Source organism: Oncorhynchus mykiss, chromosome 27 (assembly GCF_057628025.1).
Source record: "Oncorhynchus mykiss isolate SJ-2025 chromosome 27, ASM5762802v1, whole genome shotgun sequence".
NCBI lineage: Eukaryota > Metazoa > Chordata > Actinopteri > Salmoniformes > Salmonidae > Oncorhynchus > Oncorhynchus mykiss.
The window spans coordinates 23,934,854-23,961,327 of NC_143048.1; the positions used below are offsets into that span (position 1 = coordinate 23,934,854).

Genomic DNA, 26,474 nt, shown 5'->3' on the forward strand with positions numbered 1-26,474 from the left:
CGCCCTGGACGGGTCATATGATATCACTATTCTTCACGGTCCACCTGGGTGTGGCGAGACAGGAGAGACACACATAGCAAGACAGGCACATGTAACACCTGATGTCAGAAAAGCAGTCAGGGACCAGACCCCACAGCGCAGAGGAGGAGCTGCTGCTCATTATTACAGGACGCATAACTAACAGCACCCCTGGTCCTGGCTGGTCTGACACAGCACTGTGAGGTATGCAATTGAGTTGACACATCACTGTCAGACCCATGTTTTATTTTTGTTTAAACAATGGGACGTGGACCAAAAGCAAATGATGGTGAGAGCTGTAAACACCATGCATCTAATCAGTTTAGTGCAACCAGCACTAAATAACATCCCATCAGACAAATCTAATTTCCAGGCAGCACTCCTCATCCCCTGGGTAAGCAGTGAGCAGCGATCCTCTCTCTCCCTCCCAGTATGAAGGTATGGAGGGGAGAGGAAGAGATGCACTGTTGTAGAGGAGATTCTCCAGAGGAAACACTCACATAACTATCACACCCAGCATCACACAAAAGGCATCTTCTCTATAGTCATAAACAGCCCAACAGCAGGGTAAGGTTACAGGACTGGGCTGGGGAAGTGTTTTTTGATGACCCCTGACTAGGATCAGTTAGGAAGCTCTCCATCATTTATCCTGGCTAGCAGAATTCCAACTGTCATACCATGAGAACAAACTGCCATTCAATGTCCAGAGAACCACATTGTACCACCACTGACCAGACAGGCACATACAGTGGTCTCCAAAATTACTGGCACCCCTGACTGGCAATGCACAAACAATACTTAAAAAATTATAAACAATATAATCATAGAGATAAACTCAAAATACCAACATGTGAGAAATACTGTACTGTATTAATGTTTCAATGGAACGAACCAAAATCCCACAATTATTTAATAGAAAATACATTTAACCAAAGTCAAGGTTTCATAATTATTGGCACTCCTCATTCAGTACTTAGTGCAACCACCTATGGCAAGGATAACAGCATTTTTTCCTGTAATGCTTGACAAGGTTAGGGAACACATTTGGAGGGATTTTGGACCATTGCTCTATGCAGATCCTTTCAAGATCCTTCACATTCTTGGGTTTGCGCATGTCAACTGCACTCTTCAACTCAGCCCACAGGTTTTCCATTGGATTGAGGTCCGGTGACTGAGATGGCCATGGCAGAACATTGATTTTGTTGTCACAGAACCATTTCTGTGCGGATCTTGAGGTATATTTTGGGTCATTGTCTTGTTGGAAAGTCCACCTACGGCCAAGTCCCAGCCTTCTGGCAGAGGCAACCAGATTGTTAGCCAAAATTGCCTGATACTTGTTGGAATTCATTATGCCATCAATCTTAACCAGTGCCCCTGGACCTCTGGAATTAAAACAGCCCCAAAACGTCACTGACCCACCACCATTTTACCGTGGGTATGAGGTGCCTCTCCTTGTATGCATCTCTGTTTCGATGCCAAACATGCCGATGCTGTATATGACCAAAACATTCAATTTTGGTCTAATCTGACCAGAGCACCTTCTTCCAGTCATACTTTAAATGACGTCTGTGTCTTGGGGTCAGAAAGGGCTTTCTTCTGGCAACCCTTCCAAAGAGCCTGTGGTTGTGGAGGTGGCGTCTGATGGTGCTTTTTGAAACCTGGTGACCCCAAGACGCCACCAAGGCCTGCAATTCTTTCACAGTGATTCTTTGGGATTTTGTTGCTTCTCTCACCATCCTCCTCTCTATCCTGAGGGGCTTAATGCATTTGCGTCCTCTACCCGTGAGGTTTTCAACTGTTCCATATCTTTGGATTAAAAAATTATAATTGCCCTGACAGAGCTCAGTGGTATATTCAATCGTTTGTGGATCTTCTTGTAGCCATTACCAGGTTTATGAAGGTCTACAACCATCTGTCTCTTTTGAAATGCCAGTTCTTTTGTTTTCTTCATGGTGTTGGATGACAAAGGGATATTGCACGCGTGTTACCTCATTTAGTGGAACAGGAAGTGATGTAATGGCTCAATATAGTTCCTTAAGACTTAGATAAACTTCAATAAGTGGAATTTAATTCCTGGTTTAATTTTGGTAGATGTTATTTACAATAATCTTTAAGGGTGCAATTAATTGTGAAATCTTGATTTGGAGGAAATTGATTTTTAATTAAATCAATAAATTATTTTGGTGGGTTCCATTGAAACATTAATAAAGTACAGTATTTCTCACATGTTGGTATTTTGAGTTTATCTCTATAATTATATTGTTGATATTTTTTTAAGTATTGTTTGTGCATTGCCAGTCAGAAGTGCCAGTAATTTTGGAGCCCACTGTTGATGAGCATTGTGTTGGAACAGTAGCTAGAGAACAAGAGCCTCTCTATAGTAGGTCCCTACTCTACCAGTGCTTAGTAAAGCAGGCCCTTGGATTGAAAGCATTGTTCTGTTTCAACACCCCTCCCTGAACCAATCACGTTATAGTGCTACAGCCAACAGCAGCCAGCAGCACCACATGATTGAGCTCTCTGATCATTCAGAACACTTCACCTTCAAATGTTCATTCCCAAGAGTTAATAGCTACTTTCCTACTCTCTTTCCTACGCTCAACTATCTGAATACTAGACCGATCTCATTGTGCTTCAGTGGAGCACATTATCATAAATTAGGCAGCTCCAGTAAGATTCAATACACAGTAATCTACAGCATATGCTGTCAACTGAACAATTCAATATCTGGTCATCTGTACCACGTTTGAGCTCTGATGAGCTTTGAAGAAACCCATTTTCAAGCACGTTTGCTGCTCCTTTCCAGAGCCTGAATGTTCTCAGATAATTGCAGCTCGCAAACCTTGTAAATCCAGTAGAATATTTCATATATATTCAAATAACCCAGCCTTTCATTTTGCGAGATAATGTCCTAAGCACGCATACACATTTCATTTACATTTTAGTTATTAAGAATTGTTACAACAAATAAGGGGGCTGAAACAACAATGTAATGAAAAACCTTGCAAACAAAAACCTTTCCTCAAAAACAAATATGAGTATGAGAGCACTAGAATAGAAGAGTAAGCTGGTTTAAACGTGTTTATGTAATAGCTAAAGCATAGTGTCCTCTTGGAACACAATGTTACCATGGCATGTGTTACCCACATTTAGGCTATTCTATGGTTTCAATCATTTTGTCAATCTGATCCTCTCTGTTGACATCTCAATATCTCTGTAGTTATAAATATGTGACAGGGTTCATTTGTCTGCCATCACTATTGTAAACGTATAGGGAGAGAATATGCTGTGTTGAATAAAAAAGAAACCCTATCCTTTATAAAAACCTTTCAGCCTATAGCCTACATTTCCTCAGACAACAGTCAGACTCAGAAGACGAGTGGAAGATAGCTGAGGGAATAATACACTGGAATGCCCTGTCAACAGAGATAATGGTAATTCAGCACCTCTTTACAGCAGGAACTATGAATACGTTCATGTCTATGAGTACAACAGTCAGCAGACTGGAGAATGTAAAGGAGCGTTAAGCACTGAGAGAGGTGGTAATGATATATGTAGCATGACACACTAGCGAAATAGCACACCACAGCATGCACATGCACACACACTTGTAACACAGACACGATTCTCACAAATATCCCTCAACACCAATTCCACACAGGGAAAACAAAACTGCAATTGTCATGCTGATAGCCAATGAGCCAAAACAACAGCACTGATTCAAATAATAGGCCCATATAAACAAGTCACCATAGTAGCTGGATAGATAGAAGACTATGGCACATATTTAATGTGAGAGTTGATCATTAGCTTACCCTTTCACCTGTCCTATGATTAGTGCTGCTAGCATGGCAGATGAGCCACAGCCAGGTTCAAAAACAATTAGCAGCCATTTTCCAAATCACACTATCCTGGCTTCTCGCTAGTAAAGACATGACCTCAGGATCATTGCCCACGAGACCCACAGTGCCAGACCACCGCTGTGAATGGGTTTCTATTAAAGCTCCTGTTCCTAATGATAATTCAATGGAGGCTGCTAATAATTTCTTCACCCACCACCGTGGAGAGACGGCTGTAGTAGTACAACACAGACCAGATACAGATACAGACTTAGGCATTTTGATTTTAGCTTCAACCTTGACAGAATGATTGATAATTGATGACAGATATGCAGTGAGACAGATCGTCTACATGAGAGGACAGAGAGAGACATAGACTGAGCAGCAGTAGGGCATGAGGCTGCCCCGGTGGATGGAAGGAGACGGAGATGATCGGACCAGGAATGGCAACACAGAAATGAGGAGGTCCTCTTTTAAATGTCATTACGGTAACCATGCTTTCTTCTGACCTCAATAGACAAGGCAGAGGAAACCCCCAAAGTTGAACCATTCAGAACCACTCTCTTGCAACGCAACAGTCAGGCAATAGTCAGGCTATATTTGGAAAACATGCAACTTTGAATCGATTTCATAAACCCTGATGAGATCATATCTTGAGGATTTTCAAGGAATATTGACTGAAGAGCAGACAAGAAAATTCCATAAAAATACATTCTATCAGGGTTTTTGTTGAATCTCATACCCCATACGTGATTTGTTCTATCAATTGATTTTGTTCCATTTCAGTGCCACGCTGATTTCATACCTGATAGATCCTGTTAAGATGTGCCTGCAGGGGAGAGAATGTAGCGATGTAAACCGACCTTCCCGGCGGCTCCGCCTATCTACACTCCCCCTATAGTGTACAGGTCCCTACAGCTTGTCTCTGATGGAATGGCCCCACCATTACCTGTCTATCGGACTAGATGAGGTCATTGGTACTATAGGGAACTAGCTATGTGGACAATGGGGCATTATATGAAAATATAAGATCCATTGATTACTGTATGGAGCAGTCTGCAGGGGACAAGCAGAGGCTGCTACAGGAACATATACTATATATACGAAAGTATGTGGACACCCCTTCAAATTTGTGGATTCTGCTATTTCAGCCACACCCATTGCTGACAGGTGTATAAAATCGACCACATAGCCATGCAATCTCCATAGCCAAACATTGTCAGTAAAATGGCCTTACTGAAGAACTCAGTGACTATCAATGTGGCAGTGTCATAGGATGCCACCTTTCCACCTTTCCTGCTAGAGCTGCCCCACCAACTGTAAGTGCTGTTATTGTGAAGTCGAAACGTCTAGGAGTAACAACGGCTCAGCCCGCGAAGTAGTAGGAAACACAAGCTCACAGAACGGGACCGCCGAGTACTGAAGGGCATAGCGTGTAAAAATCATCTGTCCTCGGTTGCAACACTGTGTCTAGAAGCAACGTCAGCACAAGAACTGTTCGTCGGGAGCTTCAGGAAATGGGTTTCCATGGCCGAGCACCCGCACACAAGCCTAAGATCACCATACGCAAGCGTCAGCTGGAGTGATGTAAAGCTCGCCACCATTGAACTCTGGAGCAGTGGAAACGCGTTCTCTGGAGTGATGAATCACTCTTCACCATCTGGCAGTTTCAGTATGACAATGCCCCTCTGCACAAAGCGAATACAGAAATGATTTGTCGAGATCGGTGTGGAAGAAATTGATTGGCCTGCACAGAGCCCTGACCTCAACCCCATCGAACACTTTTGGGATGAATTGGAACGCCAACCACGAGCCAAGCCTAATCGCCCAACATCAGTGCCACACCTCACTAGTGCTTTTGAGGCTAAATGGAAGTCCCCACAGCAACGTTCCAACATCTAGTGTAACGCATTTCCAAGAAGAGTGGAGGCTGTTATAGCAGCAAAGGGGGGGCCAACTCCATATGAATACCCATGATTTTAGAATGAGATGTTCAACGAGCAGATGTCCACATACTTTTGGTCATGTAGTGTAGGTCTAAGGTGCTATAGGGACAAGGTCTAAGGTGGGATGGTAACTAGTTAGCTACGAGGTAGTAATATGAACTTTACTGTGTGACCTTCTATTAGCTAGCTGCTGCTCTGGGGCCATACTTAATCAGTAGAGATGAACCTGGCTATGGGAACCTTGCCATGTTTAGGTGAAACACATCCTCTGAGTGTCCCTCTGCAGTGGGGACACAGCCCCAGGCTGGCCTCTCTCTGTGTGCTGACTGTACCTGTTCTCCCTCAGTGAAGGTGCGTAGGCCGAAGCTCCAGTTGATGGTGGGGGTGGGGTCCCCTGACGCCTCACAGGTCAGAGTCACCTGCTCCTCCATCTCAGACGTGCTCTGGTTCAGCAGGAAGGTGATCTTAGGTTTCACTGTAGCAAAGACAGACACACACAGAGCCATTATAACCAACCTGCAGTGACACTCACCTGTATGACCTACAGTAGAGCTACATTCACAGTGTGCACACACCCATTACAAGCAGCACTTGCTATATCTGATGCTAGTACTTATTACCTATGGCTATCAGCACAACATAACCCCCCCAAAAAATCCCTTGTTAAAATCCTCCCAAAGTGAATATAGATAAACCATTGATTAACCACCAGAAACCCATCACACAGTCAATCATCTGTCAGTACCAAGTGAGAGGAGTCCCTCACCAAACACCCTGAGGCTGAGTTCCTGTTCGCTCTCCCCAGCCTTGTTCTTAGCGATGCAGGTGTACTCTCCCTCATCCAGCTTGGCCACCTCCATGATGGTCATCTCTGAACCGTCCTCATTAAAGCTGTACTTGTCTCCTGACTCCAGAAGAACACCGGCCCTGGGGGAGAAGAGATGGGGAACACACACATACACACACTCTGATTTACAATCAGCTTTAATGAAACGATGAGAAGCGACCTTCACGACACAACTAAGTTGCTAACTACGCTTGATGATCATTTGTATCAAATAAATATAATAAAAGACTTCAAAACAAGTATTTTTCCCCTTGAATTAACTCAGACTTAATTCATATTAGCACAATTCAGTTTTATCAAAATAATGTTTCAGTGTGACATTGAATCGCTCTTTCCAAATGAATATTTTTCTTCCAGTCTTCAATCAACAGAGAACCATTTACTTCTTGGCAATGACAATGACCCTTAAGGTCAAGGTTTGACCACAGATAATTACATTGTAGTCTCTTGGACCTTGAGCAGGAGAGAGAGATTGTGAGAGTGAGGGCAAAGCCTATCACCTTGACTGGTGAGTTAAAATAGATCCTCCCCCTTTACCTAAGACTCAAATCCAAAGACAAGTGTCACGTGGAGTTCACACCAGTCCTTTCCATCACCTAGCAACAAGGGAAACAGCTCCTCTAACTCTTTTAAGAAGGTGAGAACAACACACTACACTGCCAACAGAAAACCAAGGGCAGGGGACTATCACTCGCATTGGTGTTGGTAGCCTATGGGCTCCATGGTCAGATGGATATCTGCAAAACAGTGGTTAGTGGTATATCAGTCTACCAGGCTTGAGTGTGAGTGTATTGTGTTGTGTGAGTGAGTGAGTGAGTGAGTGAGTGAGTGAGTGAGTGAGTGAGTGTGTGTGTGTGTGTGTGTGTGTGTGTGTGTGTGTGTGTGTGCGAGTGTGTGTGTGTGTGAGTGTGTGTGTGTGTGAGTGTGTGTGAGAGAGAGAGAATATGTGCTCCAGTTTACCTTGCCCAGGTCACCATGGGCTCTGGGTATCCATCAGCTGCACAGGTCAACATGGCAGACTGGCCCACGCCTGCTGTGGCATTCACCTCAGACTGCCACACCCGGATGGTAGGGAGCACTGAGGGAGGGAGACATATTAACACACCTGAGACCATGCATAAGACTACCTGTCAGCAAAGTTACTACTGCTGAAATCCAGCCCACAGTCGTCTGCTATCTAGGATGTTGATAGATGGCTTAACACCACAAAATGTTGGCAAACCCATGAATAAAGTGACAAGGGAATAGAGAGGGAGGAAGAAGTAGGCTGACCGTTGACGATGACCCTGATGATCTTGAGGTCGATCTCTCCCCGGGCCATGAGGCGGCCCTCGCAGGTGTACGACCCCTCGTCTGTCTTCTTGATGCCTCGGATCTGCAGGTGGTTGTTGGGAAGGATCTTAAAGCGGACTGAGAGGAGAATCAAATCAGAATGAATATGTAATGGATGAGGGAAAAAAGGGATTTCAGACAGAGATCCCTGTACACCAGAAAATCTCCCTTTCTATGTAAATTGTTTAATTAAACAGCTTCATATTCATACCCAGCAGTTATAATATTAGTCAGAGAATCGCTCAAATGGAACACTGTCTGACAGCTGTAGAGGGACTTTCTGACATGGTTGAGTAAAAAATGGTGACAAGACTGACAGTCAAAGACAAAAAAAAAGTGGAAACAGGAAAAATGTAGGTACCCTTTAGGGTTACACAACTCTGATAACTTTCCCCAAATTCACAGACTTTACACAAATCCTGCTTTTGGATTTAAGCAGGAAATCCTAATTCCTTCAAACTGGATTTCTGGAAAACATGGAGATTTTGGGAATGTTACTGGAATTGTGCAACCCTACTCCTGGCTAAATGGCATCTATCTCACCATCCTTCTCCATCTGAATCTTAGCTCCTTTGTGTTTCCAGATGATGGTGGGGGGAGGGGAGCTGATGACGTCACACACAATTTTGGCGTTGTCCCCTTCATTGAACTCTTGGGGGGAGGGGGCGTTCTTGAAGGTGATCCTTTCTACAAGACAAAATACAAGAATGTTAGTCAACCATTTAAAACCATGAAGAACATAATGGGTGTATCCCACATGGCACCCTATTCCCTACATGGTGTACTAGTTTTGACCAGGACCCATAGGGTGCACTACATAGGGAATAGTGTGCCATTAGAGATGTAGCAAGGGGTTCATTTAACTGTTTTCCTCTACACCTCAGCCTCTTAACTGCCTTCGTTCTGATCACATTAACATGTTGTGCCTGGTGGGAAACCATAAAGGGTTGAAGTGATGGACGTCTTCTGATGCTTGGCAGCGTCTAGCTGTAGAAACCATTAGTCAGAAGACATGCACCACAGACAGGTTCATTAGGCCTTGTTTTAATGCTCTTTGGAGGGGTTTATTGACTGATGGAAAAATCCATCTCCAGCTGAAAAACAGAAAATAATAGACATTTTGCCCTCAAGCCCTCAATAAAATGTTCGAGCTTTTCCGTCAACACTATACTGAAGGTTGAGGAAATGTAATCATCTAATTCTCCTTAAAGAAAGCTTGGGGTTCTTAATATAACCATTTAACGCTCTGTGATCAGGACATCCCCCTGAGATTATACTATTTCATAAAGGAAACACACACTGGTTTTGAACGGGACATCTAACCTACGTCCCAAATGGCACCCTATTCCCTAAATAGTACACGGAACTCCGATGGGACTCTGGTCAAAAGTAGTGCGCTAGAGGCCTCCCGGGTGGCGCAATGGACTAGGGCATCGCATCGCAGTGCTAGCTGTGCCACCAGAGACTCTCGGTCCGAGCCCAGGCTCTGTCGCAGCCAGCCGCGACCGGGAGGTCCATGGGGCGACGCACAATTGGCCTAGCGTCGTCTGGGTTAGGGAAGGTTTGACCGGTAGGGATATCCTTGTCTCATCGCGCACCAGCGATTCCTGTGGCGGGCCGGGCGCAGTGCACGCTGACCAGGTCGCTAGGTGTAATATGCTACGGTGTTTCCTCCGACACATTGGTGCGGCTGGCTTCCAGATTGGATGTGTGCTGTGTTAAGAAGCAGTGCGACTTGGTTGGGTTATGTTTCGGAGGACGCATGGCTCTCGACCTTTGTCTCTGCCGAGCCCGTACGGGAGTTGTAGCGATGAGACAAGTTGGTAACTACTAACAATTGGATACCACGAAATTGGGGGTAGAAGAGAAAAAGAGTTGTGCGCAATATAGGGAATAGTGTACATTATAGGGAGGGATTAGGATGCCCTTTTGGACACATCCCTAGAGAATGAAGAAGGAGGAGCAGTTTACGGTAGAACTTGACGTTGACGGTGGCTTCTGCTGACTGGTCTCCGTTGGTGGCCAGACACTTGTAGGTCCCAGCGCTGTCCACCCCGGCCTTGTAGAGCGTGAGTGTGGACGAGGACTCGTCGTTTCGGGTTACGGTGATCTCTGGTTTGTTGGGCTCTATCCTCTCCCCGCTCGGCGAATACCAGTCAATCTCCTTTGCTACCCCAACAACTGCACAGAGACAAGAGACAGTTAAATGTGTTTGTTTTTGTATCTAACTAGAAAATCATTACGATCACATATTGGTTTCACAATGTTGAGTCGCTCTACAAGACAAATAAAGAGCCACAAAGAAGAGTATCAACCTAGGAAACAACCTATACACCTTATAGGAAATAGTACTCTAGTTATCCTAGAGAAGGTTACAGCAACCTTGTTCCTGTCTAGTGGCCTGACAACTGTTGTCTACGCACAGCATATCAGGACAGGACACAAAAGGTCAGTGTATATGCAGTACTGCACAATGGGATCTAAACAATTACAAAGAGACAGTAGACTACTACAGTATAATGATACAAGGGCAAGCTTACCTTCACACAGAAAGAACTTGGACTCTCCGACACTGATCTCTCCCTGGGTGGGGGTGATCTCCACTTCCAGACAAACTGACAACAGAACAAAATAGATATCAGATTAGACAGAGCAGTACTTGGAAGCAATATGTTACGTTTGTGTGTGTGTGTCTGTCTGTGTGTGTGTGTGTGTGTGTGTGTCTGTGTGTGTCTGTGTGTGTGTGTGTGTGTCTGTGTGTGTGTCTGTGTGTGTGTGTGTGTGTGTGTGCATGCATGCGCGTGTGTGTGTGTCTGTGTCTGTGTGTGTGTGCGTGCCTGCGTGCGTGTGTGTGTGTGTCTGTGTGTGTGTCTGTGTGTGTGTGTGTGTGCGTGCATGCGCGTGTGTGTGTGTCTGTGTCTGTGTGTGTGTGCGTGCCTGCGTGCGTGCGTGTGTGTGTGTGTGTGTCTGTGTGTGTGTGTGTGTGTGTCTGTGTGTGTGTGTGCTGTGCGTGCGTGCGTGTGTGTGTGTGTGTCTGTGTGTGTGTCTGTGTGTGTGTGTGTGTGTGTGTGTGCGTGCATGCGCGTGTGTGAGGGGGAATGATAGAGAACAGAGTGAGACAACATTCCATTAATGACATGTGATATTAAAGCTTATGTCTGCAGTGCTGCTTATAATTTATAATTCAGGCGCTGTGCCTGTGTCTCCCAGTGTTCTTCATTCATTCCTTATCAGTAGTCTCCTTATCCTCTCTGCTAGTACAGCAGCCTGTCATTATGGAAAGCACTGCTTGCTCTTTGGGCTTTTAGGCTGAGTTCTGCTGTAAAAAGGGCTTGATAAATTAATTTGATTTGATTTGATGGAAACCTCCAGTTCTGCCACAGCAAACCATGACAGACGAAATAGAAAGCTAGTTGGCTTTATTACTGCAACCACATGGGCATAGGCTACTACTCTGGGTCTACTGTATATCACCTGGGTTGAGTTCCAAATGGCACCCTATTCCCTATATAGTGCACTACACTTAGAAAAAAAGGCTCACAAAAGGGTTCTTCGGCTATCCCCATAGGATAATTCATTTTGGGACGCAGTCCTTGACCCCTCCACAGCAACAATATCCTACTGTAAACCAAGCTCGGGTGAACCAGTAGGAAGAAAAGGAAATGGTAAACAAAACACAGCAAAGAGAAAACTGTCTGCAGAGGTGAAACAGTAGCCTCCATCTCAGAGGTGTTGATAGCAGCAAGCAGGTAGGTAGGTAGGTAAGGTTCTACTGCTCTTATTGACAGTGGAGCAGGCAAGGGGGGAGAAAAAATGCCCCTTCCAAATCAATAGTTCAATCACAACACAGAAATCTATTCCAAGCCATGGCTCATGTCTCAGAGAAGCACCTCTGGCAGATTGATTGAGGCTTTGCTTTATTGAAAGACCACGTTAAGACGATGCACTTGGCTGACACCCGCAGAGAGTAAAGCCCTGTTCACACTGGCAGTATGAAGTGACACATTTTCTTTTGCATATCTGATTTGAATCTCATATTTTTGCAGTCTAAACAGACAAGAAGGAATCAAATATTTCAAACCACATTTTAAACCACCTTCATGGCCATGTCACCTGTGTCTGAATGGTCAAATCTGATTTAATTGCCCTTAAATGATTTGTACTGTTATTTGGCATACCTTGTAGCTTGCTAGCTACACTGTTGACAGTTTGACAAGAACACGAGGTAGTTTGTTAATTGTTTACAAACAATGAAAGAATGTGCTAGCAGGCTAAACAGATACCTAGTTAGCTAGTTGCCTGCTGTGGCTAGCCAAAAGTGACATGTTTTGAAAGTTGGACCTCCCGAGTGGCACAGTGGTCTAAGGCACTGCATTGCAGTGCCTACTGTGCCACTAGAGATCCTGGTTCGTGTCCAGGCTCTGTCACAGCCGGCCACAACCGGGAGACCATGGGGCAGTGTACAATTGGCCCAGCATCGTCCAGGTTAGGGGAGGGTTTGTCCGGCAGGGATGTTCTTGTCCCATTGTGCACTAGAGACTCCTGTGGCTGGCGGGATGCAATGCACGCTGACACAGTTGCCAGGTGCACAGTGTTTCCTCTGACACATTTGTGCGGCTGGCTTCTGGGTTAAGCGGGCATTGTGTCAAGAAGCAGTGCAGCTTGGCTGGGTTGTGTTTTGGAGGACGCACGGCTCTCGACTTTTGCCTCTCCTTTTTCCTTTTTACAAATTTGCATCATCTTATCCTTTGAGGCTTTAAAACTGCTCTTGCACTATGATTTCAAACATTCAAAGCAACAGGGAGACTTCAGTGGCAGGCATTGTTGTCACCTTAGCTTGCTACACTACAACTTTTGAGTACACACACACACACACACACACACACACACACTTGACATCACTATGACAACTAGCGTAGCCATGTCAGTCTGAACACATATCTGATCTGGTCACTCGTAACTTGCTGTTTGGAAAGTCAGTATTCCAAAACGGATTTGAAAAACAAAAATAATTTGAGCATTAAGGTCTGCACTGTGAACAAGGCTTTAAAGACAAGGGAATAGACATCAACCATCTGATAGTAATATGCTGAAAAGAGAAGGCGACACGGTATTAAAGGCCTGCAGCATATCAGTCTGTATTTGTTGGATATTTCCTATAAAACATTTGATTGCATCAGAGGTGATTGATGTGAGATGGTATCTACTTTCCATATAAGCCAAATGTATCAACCCAGAGAAATAACATTCTGGAAATGGCACTACTAATTTATAACACTGTCAACAGCTCTGATATCAGATTTATAAAGCTCCAAATAGAAGTTAAGAGCCAAACATTAGCAGATTGGGATAGTCCACTGAGTATGGAAAATGATAATTGACCAAAACATCAACGACATTCCAAGTATCCTGGAATCGTGAAGACAACGAGCGGCATAAAAACAAACTGGTTATACAAACTCATTAGCCGCCCCTTGGAAGAACCTCGTGCTAATCGATTTCATATCAATTATTTGGGGAAAACACCTTACTTATATTGCAGCTTTCAATTAGACAAATCCCATGACATATTCGTCCACTTCGAAGAACAAATTAAGACACATCAATATCAAATTTACATAGAGCCATTTGGAAATAAACAACATCACACCAGAAAATAAACTCATAGCAAATGTCTGTCTCCATTCCACTTAACAGGATAGATTCATACGTTCAGCGTTCTCCCACACACCATAAGCACCACCCACTTCTGACTGGAGAAGACAGCCCTCCGAGGCCAGGCAGCTATCGTCTCATTCACCAGCCTTTTGTCTGGTTATCCAGAGTGATGCTGTGAGGAGCCTGATGAGAGGGCCAATATGAGACCTGGGGTTGCATCCCAAATAGCACTCTATTCCCTATGGGTCCTGGTCAACAGTAGTGCACTATATAAGGAATAGGCTGCCATTTGGGACTCAGCCCTGACCTATCAAAAGGGCTCCTGAATTAGCTAGTTTTCTCTGAGGAGCCTCTGTCTGGGCCAGCCCGTATGGAAGATACACAGCTATAATGGGGTCTCCACCACCAAGAATAGCAAGTAAGTAGTCATTTTCAATATAGGGCAAGCAGAAACATCATAAGCCAAGCAAAACTAACATCAAGTACCAAGCAGTAGATGAACTATGCATATCCGGTTGGTTTCTGATGGAGAGTGAGACATGTAATCCTTGCCTCTGTGATACATACTGTATCTCTGTGTGCAAACATCAAAGCTCCAGATGACCAGTAGAGTATTAGCTACAGATGTTCAGTAAGATTAGGTTCTCTCACTCTGTCATCCAGTATAAGCGCATAGCATGGAATGTCCCATCAAAACAAAAACAACGGTAGCTAGGTATCATGGCGATATCCATTTGTGCATGCAAGATTAGCTTGCTTTTGAAATGTAAATATGTCTAATTGCAGAGGGCATTATTACCAAATGGGTGATATTAAGGATCTGGCTGTCTAGGCTGCAGTAGACTGGATTAGGGGAAGTCAATTTACTAAGGCACCCCACAAGGGAAGGGAAGGATCAGATTTCTGAGAGAGATAGCCTCTAATACATGAGAGAATATAGGCTCCAGATACTGTAAGTTATCGTGAAGTCTGCTCTGGCCACGGGAACTTGAAGCCAATGTAAGATTGTGTCACTCAATCTCACACTCAGTTCGTGCAAATATGTACAAAAAGTGTTTCATGCGTTTTTGTGCAGCCTTATTCATGAGAAAATACACACATTTTTGTGCAACTTCATGCATAGAAAAATACATTCTTTGGGGGCAAACTTCAGAACATTATTTTGAAAGTTATTGGAGCAATGCATTTTGGGCAATGGTGTTCTACACTGCCTTTTTTTGTGTCCCACAATTATTAATTAGTAAAAAACAAACAAATGTGTTAACAACCCAATATTGTTTAACAACCAGGTTGTCACTGAAAAACACATAATATAATAGAAGCCTTACATTTGTTCAATGCCAAAGTTATTTTCTTTGCTTGTTTTCGCATAATACTTTGGGATACTTGTGCTATGTCAGATTTTATGAGGGTTGCCAGATTGGAATACAGATCTGTATTTGTCAGTTTTTTTGGGGTGGTATCGATGAAAGAATTTGATTGGGGATAAATGTTCATGATGGGAAATTAATTCATCAATAAATGTGGGGAAAAAGAAGACCTGCAAAAACAATCTGTTTGGTTTAAATTCCCCAGGCACAACTGCATGGTATTTGCAACTATAACGAGTCTGGACTATGATCAATTAAGCCATATCAATGCAGTTAAACAGGTTCATGTAAAATAATGAATTATGTTGGCTTACATTTATGGCACTTCCAAGGCCATTTCATGATAATTATTACGGTCATATCAATCATGTTATATACTTAGGCTGTTGTAACAAGGCATATGACAGCATTGTAGGCCTACTGCCTCTGCCCAGAGGCCGACTGGGCTTTCATGTCAACGGCCGTTAGAGCTCACTTTGCTACGTATGAGCTCTGGTTAGAGTCCCTGTTGAAGCTTTCACTTTCTTCCGCTACATTGGTAGAAGTGTTGGGATCATGCCTAGCTCATGTCTAGTTATGTGAACTAGTGGTTGGAAGCATTCTGTTTTTCAACATTGTGTTGGGTGTAATTACATTGATTTATCTAGTGAACAATGGATAAGCAACAATGGGCATGACGGATAGAAGTAGTCACTACAGGTGTGATCAAGCCTTACATCAAAGTTGCCTGAAGCTAAATGGAAAGTGGTATGCCCTGACCAGTTATTCAGAAGAAAATCCTCTGTGACTTTCTAATTTACATAGTTGCCATATCAGCGTGAACCCAAAACAAACACATTATACACATTTACAAACGATCTTATTTACAGTAGCATGTTGATGAATTATTATTTTTCTTCAGTGGAAATACAGAATATGGATAAAAATGGCAAATATACCAAAAGATAAATCAAGCAGAGATTTACAACTATTTAACAATGTTAATCATTACTGAAACATGCAAACTACAAACTTTAACCAGTTAAAGACAATGAATACATGACAACTAAACTCAGCAAAAAAAGAAACGTCCCTTTTTCAAGACCCTGTCTTTCAAAGATAATTCGTAAAAATCCAAAATCCAAATCTTCATTGTAAAGAGTTTAAACACTGTTTCCCATCCTTGTTCTATGAACCATAAACAATTAATGAACATGCACCTGTAGAACTTTCGTTAAGACACTAACAGCTTACAGACGGTATGCAATTAAGGTGGGGGCTGTGCTTTGGCAAAGTGGGTGGGGTTATATCCTTCCTGTTTGGCCCTGTCCGGGGGTGTCCTCGGAGTGGGCCACAGTGTCTCCTGACCCCTCCTGTCTCAGCCTCCAGTATTTATGCTGCAGTAGTTTATGTGTCGGGGGGCTAGGGTCAGTTTGTTATATCTGGAGTACTTCTCCTGTCCTATTCGGTGTCCTGTGTGAATTTAAGTGTGCGTTCTCTAATTCTCTCCTTCTCTCTTTCTCTCTATCGGAGGACCTGAGCCCTAGGACCATGCCCCAGGACTACCTGACATGATGACTCCTTGCTGTCCCCAGTCCACCTGGCTGTGCTGCTGCTCCAGTTTCAACTGTTCTGCCTTATTATTATTCGACCATGCTGATCATTTATGAACATTTGAACATCTTGGCCATGTTCTGTTATAATCTCCACCCGGCACAGCCAGAAGAGGACTGGCCATCCCACATATGCTCTCTCTAATTCTCTCTTTCTTTCTCTCTCTCGGAGGACCTGAGCCCTAGGACCATGCCCCAGGAATACCTGACATGATGACTCCTTGCTGTCCCCAGTCCACCTGACTGTGCTGCTGCTCCAGTTTCAACTATTCTGCCTTATTATTATTCGACCATGCTGGTCATTCATGAACATTTGAACATCTTGACCATGTTTTGTTATAATCTCCACCCGGCACAGCCAGAAGAGGACTGGCCACCCCACATAGCCTGGTTCCTCTCTAGGTTTCTTCCTAGGTTTTGGCCTTTCTAGGGAGTTTTTCCTAGCCACCGTGCTTCTTCACCTGCATTGCTTGCTGTTTGGGGTTTTAGGCTGGGTTTCTGTACAGCACTTTGAGATATCAGCTGATGTACGAAGGGCTATATAAAATAAATTTGATTGATTGATTGAAGGTCACAGCTATGAAAACTTAGGACACTAAAGAGGCCTTTCTACTGACTCTGAAGAACACCAAAAGAAAGATGCCCAGGGTCCCTGCTCATCTGCGTGAACGTACCTTAGGCATGCTGCAAGGAGGCATGTGTGGCCAGGGCAATAAATTGCAATAAATTGCAATGTCCGTACTGTGAGACGCCTAGGACAGCGCTACAGGGAGACAGGATGGACAGCTGATCGTCCTCACAGTGGCAGACCATGTGTAACAACACCTGCACAGGATCAGTACATCTGAACATCACACCTGCAGGACAGGTACAGGATGGCGACAACGACTGCCCGAGTTACACTAGGAACGCACAATCCCTCCATCAGTGCTCAGACTGTCCGCAATAGGCTGAGAGAGGCTGGACTGAGAGCTTGTAGGCATGTTGTAAGGCAGGTCCTCACCAGACATCACCGGCAACAACGTCGCCTATGGGCACAAACCCACAGTCGCTGGACCAAACAGGACTGGCAAAAAGTGCTCTTCATTGACGAGTCGCGTTTTGTCTCACCAGGGGCGATGGTCGGAGAAAAAAGGGCCTTTCTGAATAAAAACTATCAATCTAAAGCTACTATTATATTAGAATTATTTTGGTGACAACCTGGTTGATTAACAATATTGGGTTGTTAACACGTTTGTTTTCAAATCAAATCAAATCGTATTAGTCACATACATATATGTAGCAGATACTATTGCCCGTGTCGCACAATTCTTGTGTTCCTAGCTGCAATAGTGCAGTAGTATCTAACAATTCATAACAATACACACAAACCTAAAAGTAAAATAATGGAATTAAGAAATATATAAATATTAGGACAAGCAATGTCGGAGTGGCATTGACTAAAATACAGTAGAATAGAATGCAGTATGTACATATGAGGTGAGTAAAGCACCTTCTTCACCACACTGTCTGTGTGGGTGGACCATTTCACCTTCTCTAATGCAGTCCTGTTGATATGGTTAGTGGTGTGCTCCCTCTGCTGTTTCCTGAATTCCACGATCAGCTCCTTCGTTTTGTTGACATTGAGGTTGTTTTCCTGGTACCACTCCTCCAAGGCCCTCACCTCCTCCCTGTAGGCTGTCTTGTCATTGTTGGTAATCAGGCCTACTACTGTTGTGTCGTCTGCATACTTGATGATTGAGTTGGAGGTGTGCGTGGCCACACAGTCATGGGTGAACAGGGAGTACAGGAGAGGGCTGAGCACGCAGACTTGTGGGGCCCCTGTGTTGAGGATTAGCAAATTGGAGGTGTTGTTTCCTACCTTCACCACTTGGGAGCGGCCCATCTGGAAGTCCAGGACCCAGTTGCACAGGGCGGGGTTCAGACCCAGGGCCCCGAGCTTAATAATGAGCTTGGAGGGTACAATGGTGTTGAAGGCTGAGCTATAGTCAAAGGACAGCGTTGTTACGTAGGTATTCCTCTTGTCCAGATGGAATAGGGCAGTGTGCAGTGCGATGGCGATTGTATCATCTGCAGATCAAATGGGGTGGTAAGGAAATTTAATTGGGTCTAGGGTGTCAGGTAAGGTAGAGGTGATATGATCCTTGACTAGTCTCTCAAAGCACTTCATGATGACAGAAGTGAGTGCTTTGGTAAATAAATGTGGGACACAAAAAAAGGCAGTGTAGATCACCATTGGCCATCATGCATTGCTCTAATAACTTTCAAAAGATTGTTCCGAAGTTTGCCCCCCAAAAATGGTTTTCCTATGAATGAAGTCGCACAAAAATGTGTGTCTTTTCCTACAAATGAAGTTGCACAAAATGAGTGTTTTCGCACGAATTAAGCCACACAAAAACGCACAAAAACACACAATATCTGCTGAAATACTTTTGATACGAATTGAGTGTGAGATTGTGTTGGATTGAGAGAGGAGAGCAATTTATAGTTTACAGTAGATAGGGGGCTTTAAAGACAAGATCTAAATACAATATGAAGTCAAGCCCTGGCTGAGCACAGTGGCCAGCAGATAAATGTTATCTCACAAACACACACACACAGAGACAGAGACGGGGTGAGAAAGCGAGAGAGAGAGATACGGGGGTGAGAAAGAGAGAGGGGGGGGGGGGGTGAGATAGCGAGAGAGAGAGAGCGAGAGCAAGAGATGGCTGCTTCAGCAATGCCCAGACAAGCATATCTCCTCCCTATTTTGCTAGCAGTGTATTTATACAGAAATAAGGTCAGCCCATCAGAACTGCTCAACAACACAGCAGAATTTAGGCTAAAGAAGGCATCTCCATGGCAACGACTGGAGTTTTACAGTCCAAGCCCATGGTGTAAAATGTGTTTTAAAGCTCCAATAAATCAATAATTCCGGTCAGCCTACAGTGTGATAGAATAACTCTTACTGACTTAAACAAAAAGTCCACTTGGAAGGAATTCATCCCATTCACAATTACTGACAATGGTTATGTGCATGCTTAATAATCCATTAACAGCTGGCCAAGTAAATTCTCCCCCATGGCGCTAGCTCTGCTCTTCCCTCCCTCTCACTACTGTAAAGAAAGACCACTGGAGTGGAGCAGAGACGCCAAACTGCCAACATGGAAGCAACATGTTAGCCCTCTGCCTCAACATTATTCATCAATTAACAAATGTTCTAAGATTATTCATTAGTAACACTTTTCATCTCCTGCTGTATGGACTGCATGTCAAACACACTGCAATGACAGAAATTGCATCTGAAGATTTTCTCTCCACCCCCAATTCCCCATTGCACTAACATACAGAAACACCATCACACCTGCTTTAGTGGGATTTTGGTCACCAGAGCAACACCCACCTATAGCACGCGCTCCAGCAGGTTTATTTCAATGGTCATCCCCAAAGCCAACACCTCCTTTGGCCGCCTTTCCTTCCAGTTCTCTGCTGCCAATGACTGGAACGAATTGCAAAAATCAAAATCATCTCCCTCTCTAACTTTAAGCATCAGCTGTCAGAGCAGCTTACCGATCACTGTACCTGTACATAGCCAATCTGTAAATAGCCCACCCAACTACCTCATCCCCATATTGTTATTTATCTTTTGCTCTTTTTCACCCCAGTATCTCTACTTGCACATAATCATCTGCACATCTATCACTCCAGTGTTGATGCTAAATTGTAATTATTTATTGCCTTACCTCCCTAATCTTCTACATTTGCAAATGTGTAACTCTGTGTTGTTGTTTTTGTCGCACTGCTTTGCTTTATCTTGGCCAGGTCGAAGTTGGTTAAATAAAGGTGGTTAAATAAAGGTGGTTAAATAAAGGTGAAATAAAAATAAATTTAAAAATATATATATATGCATACATGTATATACAGTGCCTTGCGAAAGTATTCGGCCCCGTTGAACTTTGCGATCTTTTGCCACATTTCAGGCTTCAAACATAAAGATATAAAACTGTATTTTTTTGTGAAGAATCAACAACAAGTGGGACACAATCATGAAGTGGAACGACATTTATTGGATATTTCAAACTTTTTTAACAAATCAAAAACTGAAAAATTGGGCGTGCAAAATTATTCAGCCCCTTTACTTTCAGTGCAGCAAACTCTCTCCAGAAGTTCAGTGAGGATCTCTGAATGATCCAATGTTGACCTAAATGACTAATGATGATAAATACAATCCACCTGTGTGTAATCAAGTCTCCGTATAAATGCACCTGCACTGTGATAGTCTCAGAGGTCCGTTAAAAGCGCAGAGAGCATCATGAAGAACAAGGAACACACCAGGCAGGTCCGAGATACTGTTGTGAAGAAGTTTAAAGCCGGATTTGGATACAAAAAGATTTCCCAAGCTTTAAACATCCCAAGGGGCACTGTGCAAGCGATAATATTGAAATGGAAGGAGTATCAGACCACTGCAAATCTACCAAGACCTGGCCGTCCTTCTAAACTTTCAGCTCATACAAGGAGAAGACTGATCAGAGATGCAGCCAAGAGGCCCATGATCACTCTGGATGAACTGCAGAGATCTACAGCTGAGGTGGGAGACTCTGTCCATAGGACAACAATCAGTCGTATATTGCACAAATCTGGCCTTTATGGAAGAGTGGCAAGAAGAAAGCCATTTCTTAAAGATATCCATAAAAAGTGTCGTTTAAAGTTTGCCACAAGCCACCTGGGAGACACACCAAACGTGGAAGAAGGTGCTCTGGTCAGATGAAACCAAAATCGAACTTTTTGGCAACAATGCAAAACGTTATGTTTGGCGTAAAAGCAACACACCATCCCCACTGTCAAACATGGTGGTGGCAGCATCATGGTTTGGGCCTGCTTTTCTTCAGCAGGGACAGGGAAGATGGTTAAAATTGATGGGAAGATGGATGGAGCCAAATACAGGACCATTCTGGAAGAAAACCTGATGGAGTCTGCAAAAGACCTGAGACTGGGACAGAGATTTGTCTTCCAACAAGACAATGATCCAAAACATAAAGCAAAATCTACAATGTAATGGTTCAAAAATAAACATATCCAGGTGTTAGAATGGCCAAGTCAAAGTCCAGACCAGAATCCAATCGAGAATCTGTGGAAAGAACTGAAAACTGCTGTTCACAAATGCTCTCCATCCAACCTCACTGAGCTCGAGCTGTTTTGCAAGGAGGAATGGGAAAAAATTTCAGTCTCTCAATGTGCAAAACTGATAGAGACATACCCCAAGCGACTTACAGCTGTAATCGCAGCAAAAGGTGGCGCTACAAAGTATTAACTTAACTTAATTTTGCACGCCCAATTTTTCAGTTTTTGATTTGTTAAAAAAGTTTGAAATATCCAATAAATGTCGTTCCACTTCATGATTGTGTCCCACTTGTTGTTGATTCTTCACAAAACAATAGTTTTATATCTTTATTTTTGAAGCCTGAAATGTGGCAAAAGGTCGCAAAGTTCAAGGGGGCCGAATACTTTCGCAAGGCACTGTATATTCTGCACGTCTACCTTTCCAGTGTTTAATTGCTATTGTAACGGATCTCGTCCTCCTCTTCTGAGGAGGAGTAGCGAGAAGGATCGGAGGACCAATTTGCAGCGTGGTAAGTGTTCATGATGTAATATTTCATGAATCAAAACTGAACACTGAAATACAAAAAACAATAAAGTGAACGAACGAACCGAAACAGTCGTGTCTGGCGACATACAAAAAGACAGAAAATAAACACCCACGAAACACAGGTGGGAAAAGGCTACCTAAGTATGATTCTCAATCAGAGACAACTAACGACACCTGCCTCTGATTGAGAACCATACTAGGCCGAACATAGAAACCAACATAGAAAAACAAACATAGAATGCCCACCCCAACTCACGCCCTGACCATACTAAAACAAAGACAAAACCATGGAACTAAGGTCAGAACGTGACAGCTATATTGTAATTACTTTGTCACCATGGCCTATTTATTGTCTTACCTGCCTTATCTTACCTCATTTGCACACACTGTATATAGACGTTTTCTACTGTATTATTGATTGTATGTTTGTTTATTCCATGTGTAACTCTGTGTTGTTGTATGTGTCGAACTGCTTTGCTTTATCTTGGCCAGGTCGCAGTTGCAAATGAGAACTTGTTCCCAACTAGCCTACCTGGTTAAATAAAGGTTAAATAAAAATAAAAAACAAGTACACAAACCCGTGGTTAGCATGAACATTTTAGGAGATCTAGCCTATCATCCACACAGAAATGAATAATTCTGGTCCTGATCTCCTGAAGAACAAATTAAGACTTGTTTTCTATCGACCCATGTTAGCAGACTGAGAATATTGAGATAGATTGTTAACAGTGAGGGCTAGGCTAAACTTCATAGCCTTCAGAGAAATCTAGGCAAAGGACAGTAAAGTAAAGTAAAGAGCTTCTTGTAGGTACAGAACAGAGATACTGTAAAACAGTAACACAGGAAGAATCCCAACACGAGAGGACTTGGCAGTGTGATATAACACTTTAGCTACGGGGATTGACACATTTGGATCCAGCCAGATCATGCAACCCCTACTTGACAGTTGGCGAGCTGTAATAATTCAGGGTTCTATGAATACATGCATCTCCATCTGAATTCTGAATAGGCACTACATGCATCTCCATCTGAATTCTGAATAGGCACTACATGCATCTCCATCTGAATTCTGAATAGGCACTACATGCATCTCCATCTGAATTCTGAATAGGCACTACATGCATTTCCATTCCAATATTGGATTGAGGAGGGCTTAGTTTATATCAGAAAATAACTAAATATATTACTTTGTATCCTGTTATATTGTAAAAGTAATTTTGCAGCAGTAATTGATCAATTGACTGTCATAGCGTACCTCCTCCATTCTAGAAACAGAGGAGAGAGTAAAGTAGCCTACGTTTTAACCCAAGGGTTTCTTTCCTTCTATTGTACAAGGACAAGTTAATCGATGCCCTGCTCCAAGCTCCCACATTCCCTTTGGGATCCCTCTGTTACTTAGCAGCAGCTAAGTGGTGACACCCTGTGTGTGTGTAGCCTATAGAGTATGGTAATGAACTAATGATTACCATGGTGTATGTCCTCTTTGAGAGGCCCATACAATTCAGTATTTAGTACTAGGAAGAAAGTCTAGGCCAGTGGCTTACAAACTGTGGGTTAGGACCCACTTGCAGGTCGTGACAGGGGTCCAGGTGGGTCATGGGATGATCATTTAATAATATTTTGAAAAATGCTTTCAGAGTTAACTTAAATGACTAAAACCAAATAGAAAGCATGGGGATGCTACCATGATTACGGATATTCCTGAATTAATCGTGAATATTGATGAGTGAGAAAGTCGTAGATGCACAAATATCAAACCCCCAAGACATGCTCTCACCATTACAACTATAGGGGAGGTTAGCATTTTTGCAGGGGGTGTGACGTTTGTGTGTCTGTAACTTTCTCACTCATCATTATTCACTATTCATTCAGGATTATTCGTAATCGTGGTAGCATCTGCATTTGTGTACAAGTGCTTAGAAACATATTATATTCTTATTTACAACAAAAGTGACTCCAAAATGACACAAAACATAATTTACCATTAATTTGTATTGGGCACAAAATTATCTGAAACACAAACAAAACAAACACCAAATGCTTCCAACAAATGCGTGTAGTCACAAGCTTGATGTAGTCATTGAGTACTATGATTATAGGACCAAATACTTCACTTTTTACTAGTTTAATACACATACAGTGCCTTCGGAAAGTATTCAGACCCCTTGACTTTTTCCACATTTTGATAGGTTACAGCCTTATTTCCTCATCAATCTACATACAATACACTATAATGACAAAGCAAAAACAGGATTTTAGAAATGTTTGCTATCTTATTAAAAATTTAAAATTTAAATATCAAATGTACAAACGCTACAAATCAAAGAGGTCACTTGTTATTGAAAGAAAAGCACATTTTTTGTCCATTAAAATAACATCAAAATGTTGTAAATGACTATTGTAGTTGGAAACGGCAGATTTTTTATGGAATATCTACATAGGTGAACAGAGGCCCATTATCAGCAACCATCACTCCTGTGTTCCAATGGTACGTTGTGTTAGCTAATCCAAGTGTATCATTTTAAAAGGCTAATTGATCATCAGAAAACTATTTTGCAATTATGTTAGCACAGCTGAAGACTGTTGTCCTGATTAAAGAAGCAATAAAACTGGCCTTCTTTAGACTAGTTGAGTATCTGGAACATCAGCATTTGTGGGTTCGATTACAGGCTCAAAATGGCTAGAAACAAAGAACTTTCTTCTGAAACTCGTCAGTCTATTCTTGTTCTGGGAAATGAAGGCTATTCCATGTGAGAAATTGCCAAGAAAATGAAGATCTCGTACAACGCTGTGTACTACTGCCTTCACAGAACAGTGCAAACTGGCACTAACCAGAATAGAAAGAGGAGTGGGAGGCCCCGGTGCACAACTGAGCAAGAGGACAAATACATTAGTGTCTAGTTTGAGAAACAGATGCCTCACAAGTCCTCAACTGGCAGCTTCATTAAATAGAACCCGCAAAACACCAGTCTCAACGTCAACAGCGAAGAGGTGACTCCGGGATGCTGGCCTTTAAACTAGACATTCTAATGTACTTGTCCTCTTGCTCAGTTGTGCACCGGGGCCTCCCACTTCTCTTTCTATTCTGGTTAGAGCCAGTTTGCGCTGTTCTGTGAAGGGATTATGTTTAAGATGTGTTTTAAAGCTCCAAGAAATGAATGATGCCTGTCAGCCTAAAGTGTGATACAATAACTCTTAACAACTTAAACAAAAAGTCCACTTGGAAGGAATTCATCCCATTCACAATTACTGACAATGGTTATGTGCATGCTTAATAATCCATTAACAGCTGGCCAAGTAAATTCTCCCCCATGGCGCTAGCTCTGCTCTTCCCTCCCTCTCACTACTGTAAAGAAAGACCACTGGAGTGGAGCAGAGACGCCAAACTGCCAACATGGAAGCAACATGTTAGCCCTCTGCCTCAACATTATTCATCAATTAACAAATGTTCTAAGATTATTCATTAGTTACACTTTTCATCTCCTGCTGTATGGACTGCATGTCAAACACACTGCAATGACAGAAATTGCATCTGAAGATTTTCTCTCCACCCCCAATTCCCCATTGCACTAACATACAGAAACACCATCACACCTGCTGTAGTCTACCCAGAGTTGGGATTTTAAATACTTCTAAACTGCAAGCGCTAATTGGTTCTCCGTTCACAGTAGCTCCACTGCATAGACAGTGATGAATGGAGGGCATACTAATTGTTCTCCTATCAACAGTTCACTTAAAATAAATTAAAGTATCTCCAGCTAGCTAGAGTCCAGTTGGAGGGCAAATAGAAAAACTTGCTCGTAGGCAGTAGATGGCCAACGGAGGAGCACTAATCAGGGAAAGGCAGGCTTAGGGATATGCAGTGTGCTATAATCTTAAAGGGGTAGTTTGGGATTTTGGCAATGAGGTTGATCTATTTCCCCAGAGTCAGATGAAGTGACCCCAAACTTTTGAACGGTAGTGTAAGTATTAAGACCCTTTTCTCAGTACTTTGTTGAAGCACCTGTGGCAGCAATTTCAGCCTCTAGTCTTCTTGGGTATGACATTACAAGCTTGGCACAACTGTATTTGGGGAGTTTTTCCTATTCTTCTCTGCAGATCTTCTCAAGCTCTTCAGGTTGGATGGGGAGTGGCGCTGCACACCTACTTTCAGGTCTCTCCAGAGATGTTCGATTGCGTTCAAGTCCAGGCTCTGTCTGGGCCACTTAAGGACATTCAGAGACTTGTCTCGAAGCCACTCCTGCGA

The 26,474-nt window shown here is 43.1% G+C and overlaps 1 protein-coding gene across 8 annotated transcripts in view; it reads right to left on the bottom strand.

The window, feature by feature from the left end:
• ncam1b (neural cell adhesion molecule 1b) overlaps nucleotides 1-26,474 on the bottom strand; it is a 113,271-nt gene that overhangs the window by 26,918 nt on the left and 59,879 nt on the right. For 5 of the 8 annotated variants that reach the window (XR_016492461.1, XM_090223617.1, XM_090223615.1 and 2 more), the window contains exons 2-9: nucleotides 10,523-10,597; nucleotides 9,954-10,163; nucleotides 8,526-8,669; nucleotides 7,923-8,060; nucleotides 7,611-7,728; nucleotides 6,570-6,730; nucleotides 6,136-6,278; nucleotides 4,663-4,686 (exon numbers count right to left, since the gene is read on the bottom strand). Coding sequence is in view for 7 of the 8 variants with exons in the window: in XM_090223617.1 (XP_090079743.1) it covers nucleotides 4,663-4,686; nucleotides 6,136-6,278; nucleotides 6,570-6,730; nucleotides 7,611-7,728; nucleotides 7,923-8,060; nucleotides 8,526-8,669; nucleotides 9,954-10,163; nucleotides 10,523-10,597 (1,013 nt within the window). In the remaining variant the exon portion in view is untranslated. The remainder of the gene's footprint in view (nucleotides 1-4,662; nucleotides 4,687-6,135; nucleotides 6,279-6,569; nucleotides 6,731-7,610; nucleotides 7,729-7,922; nucleotides 8,061-8,525; nucleotides 8,670-9,953; nucleotides 10,164-10,522; nucleotides 10,598-26,474) is intronic. The other 3 variants (XM_090223618.1, XM_090223616.1, XM_090223620.1) reach the window with 1 other exon arrangement.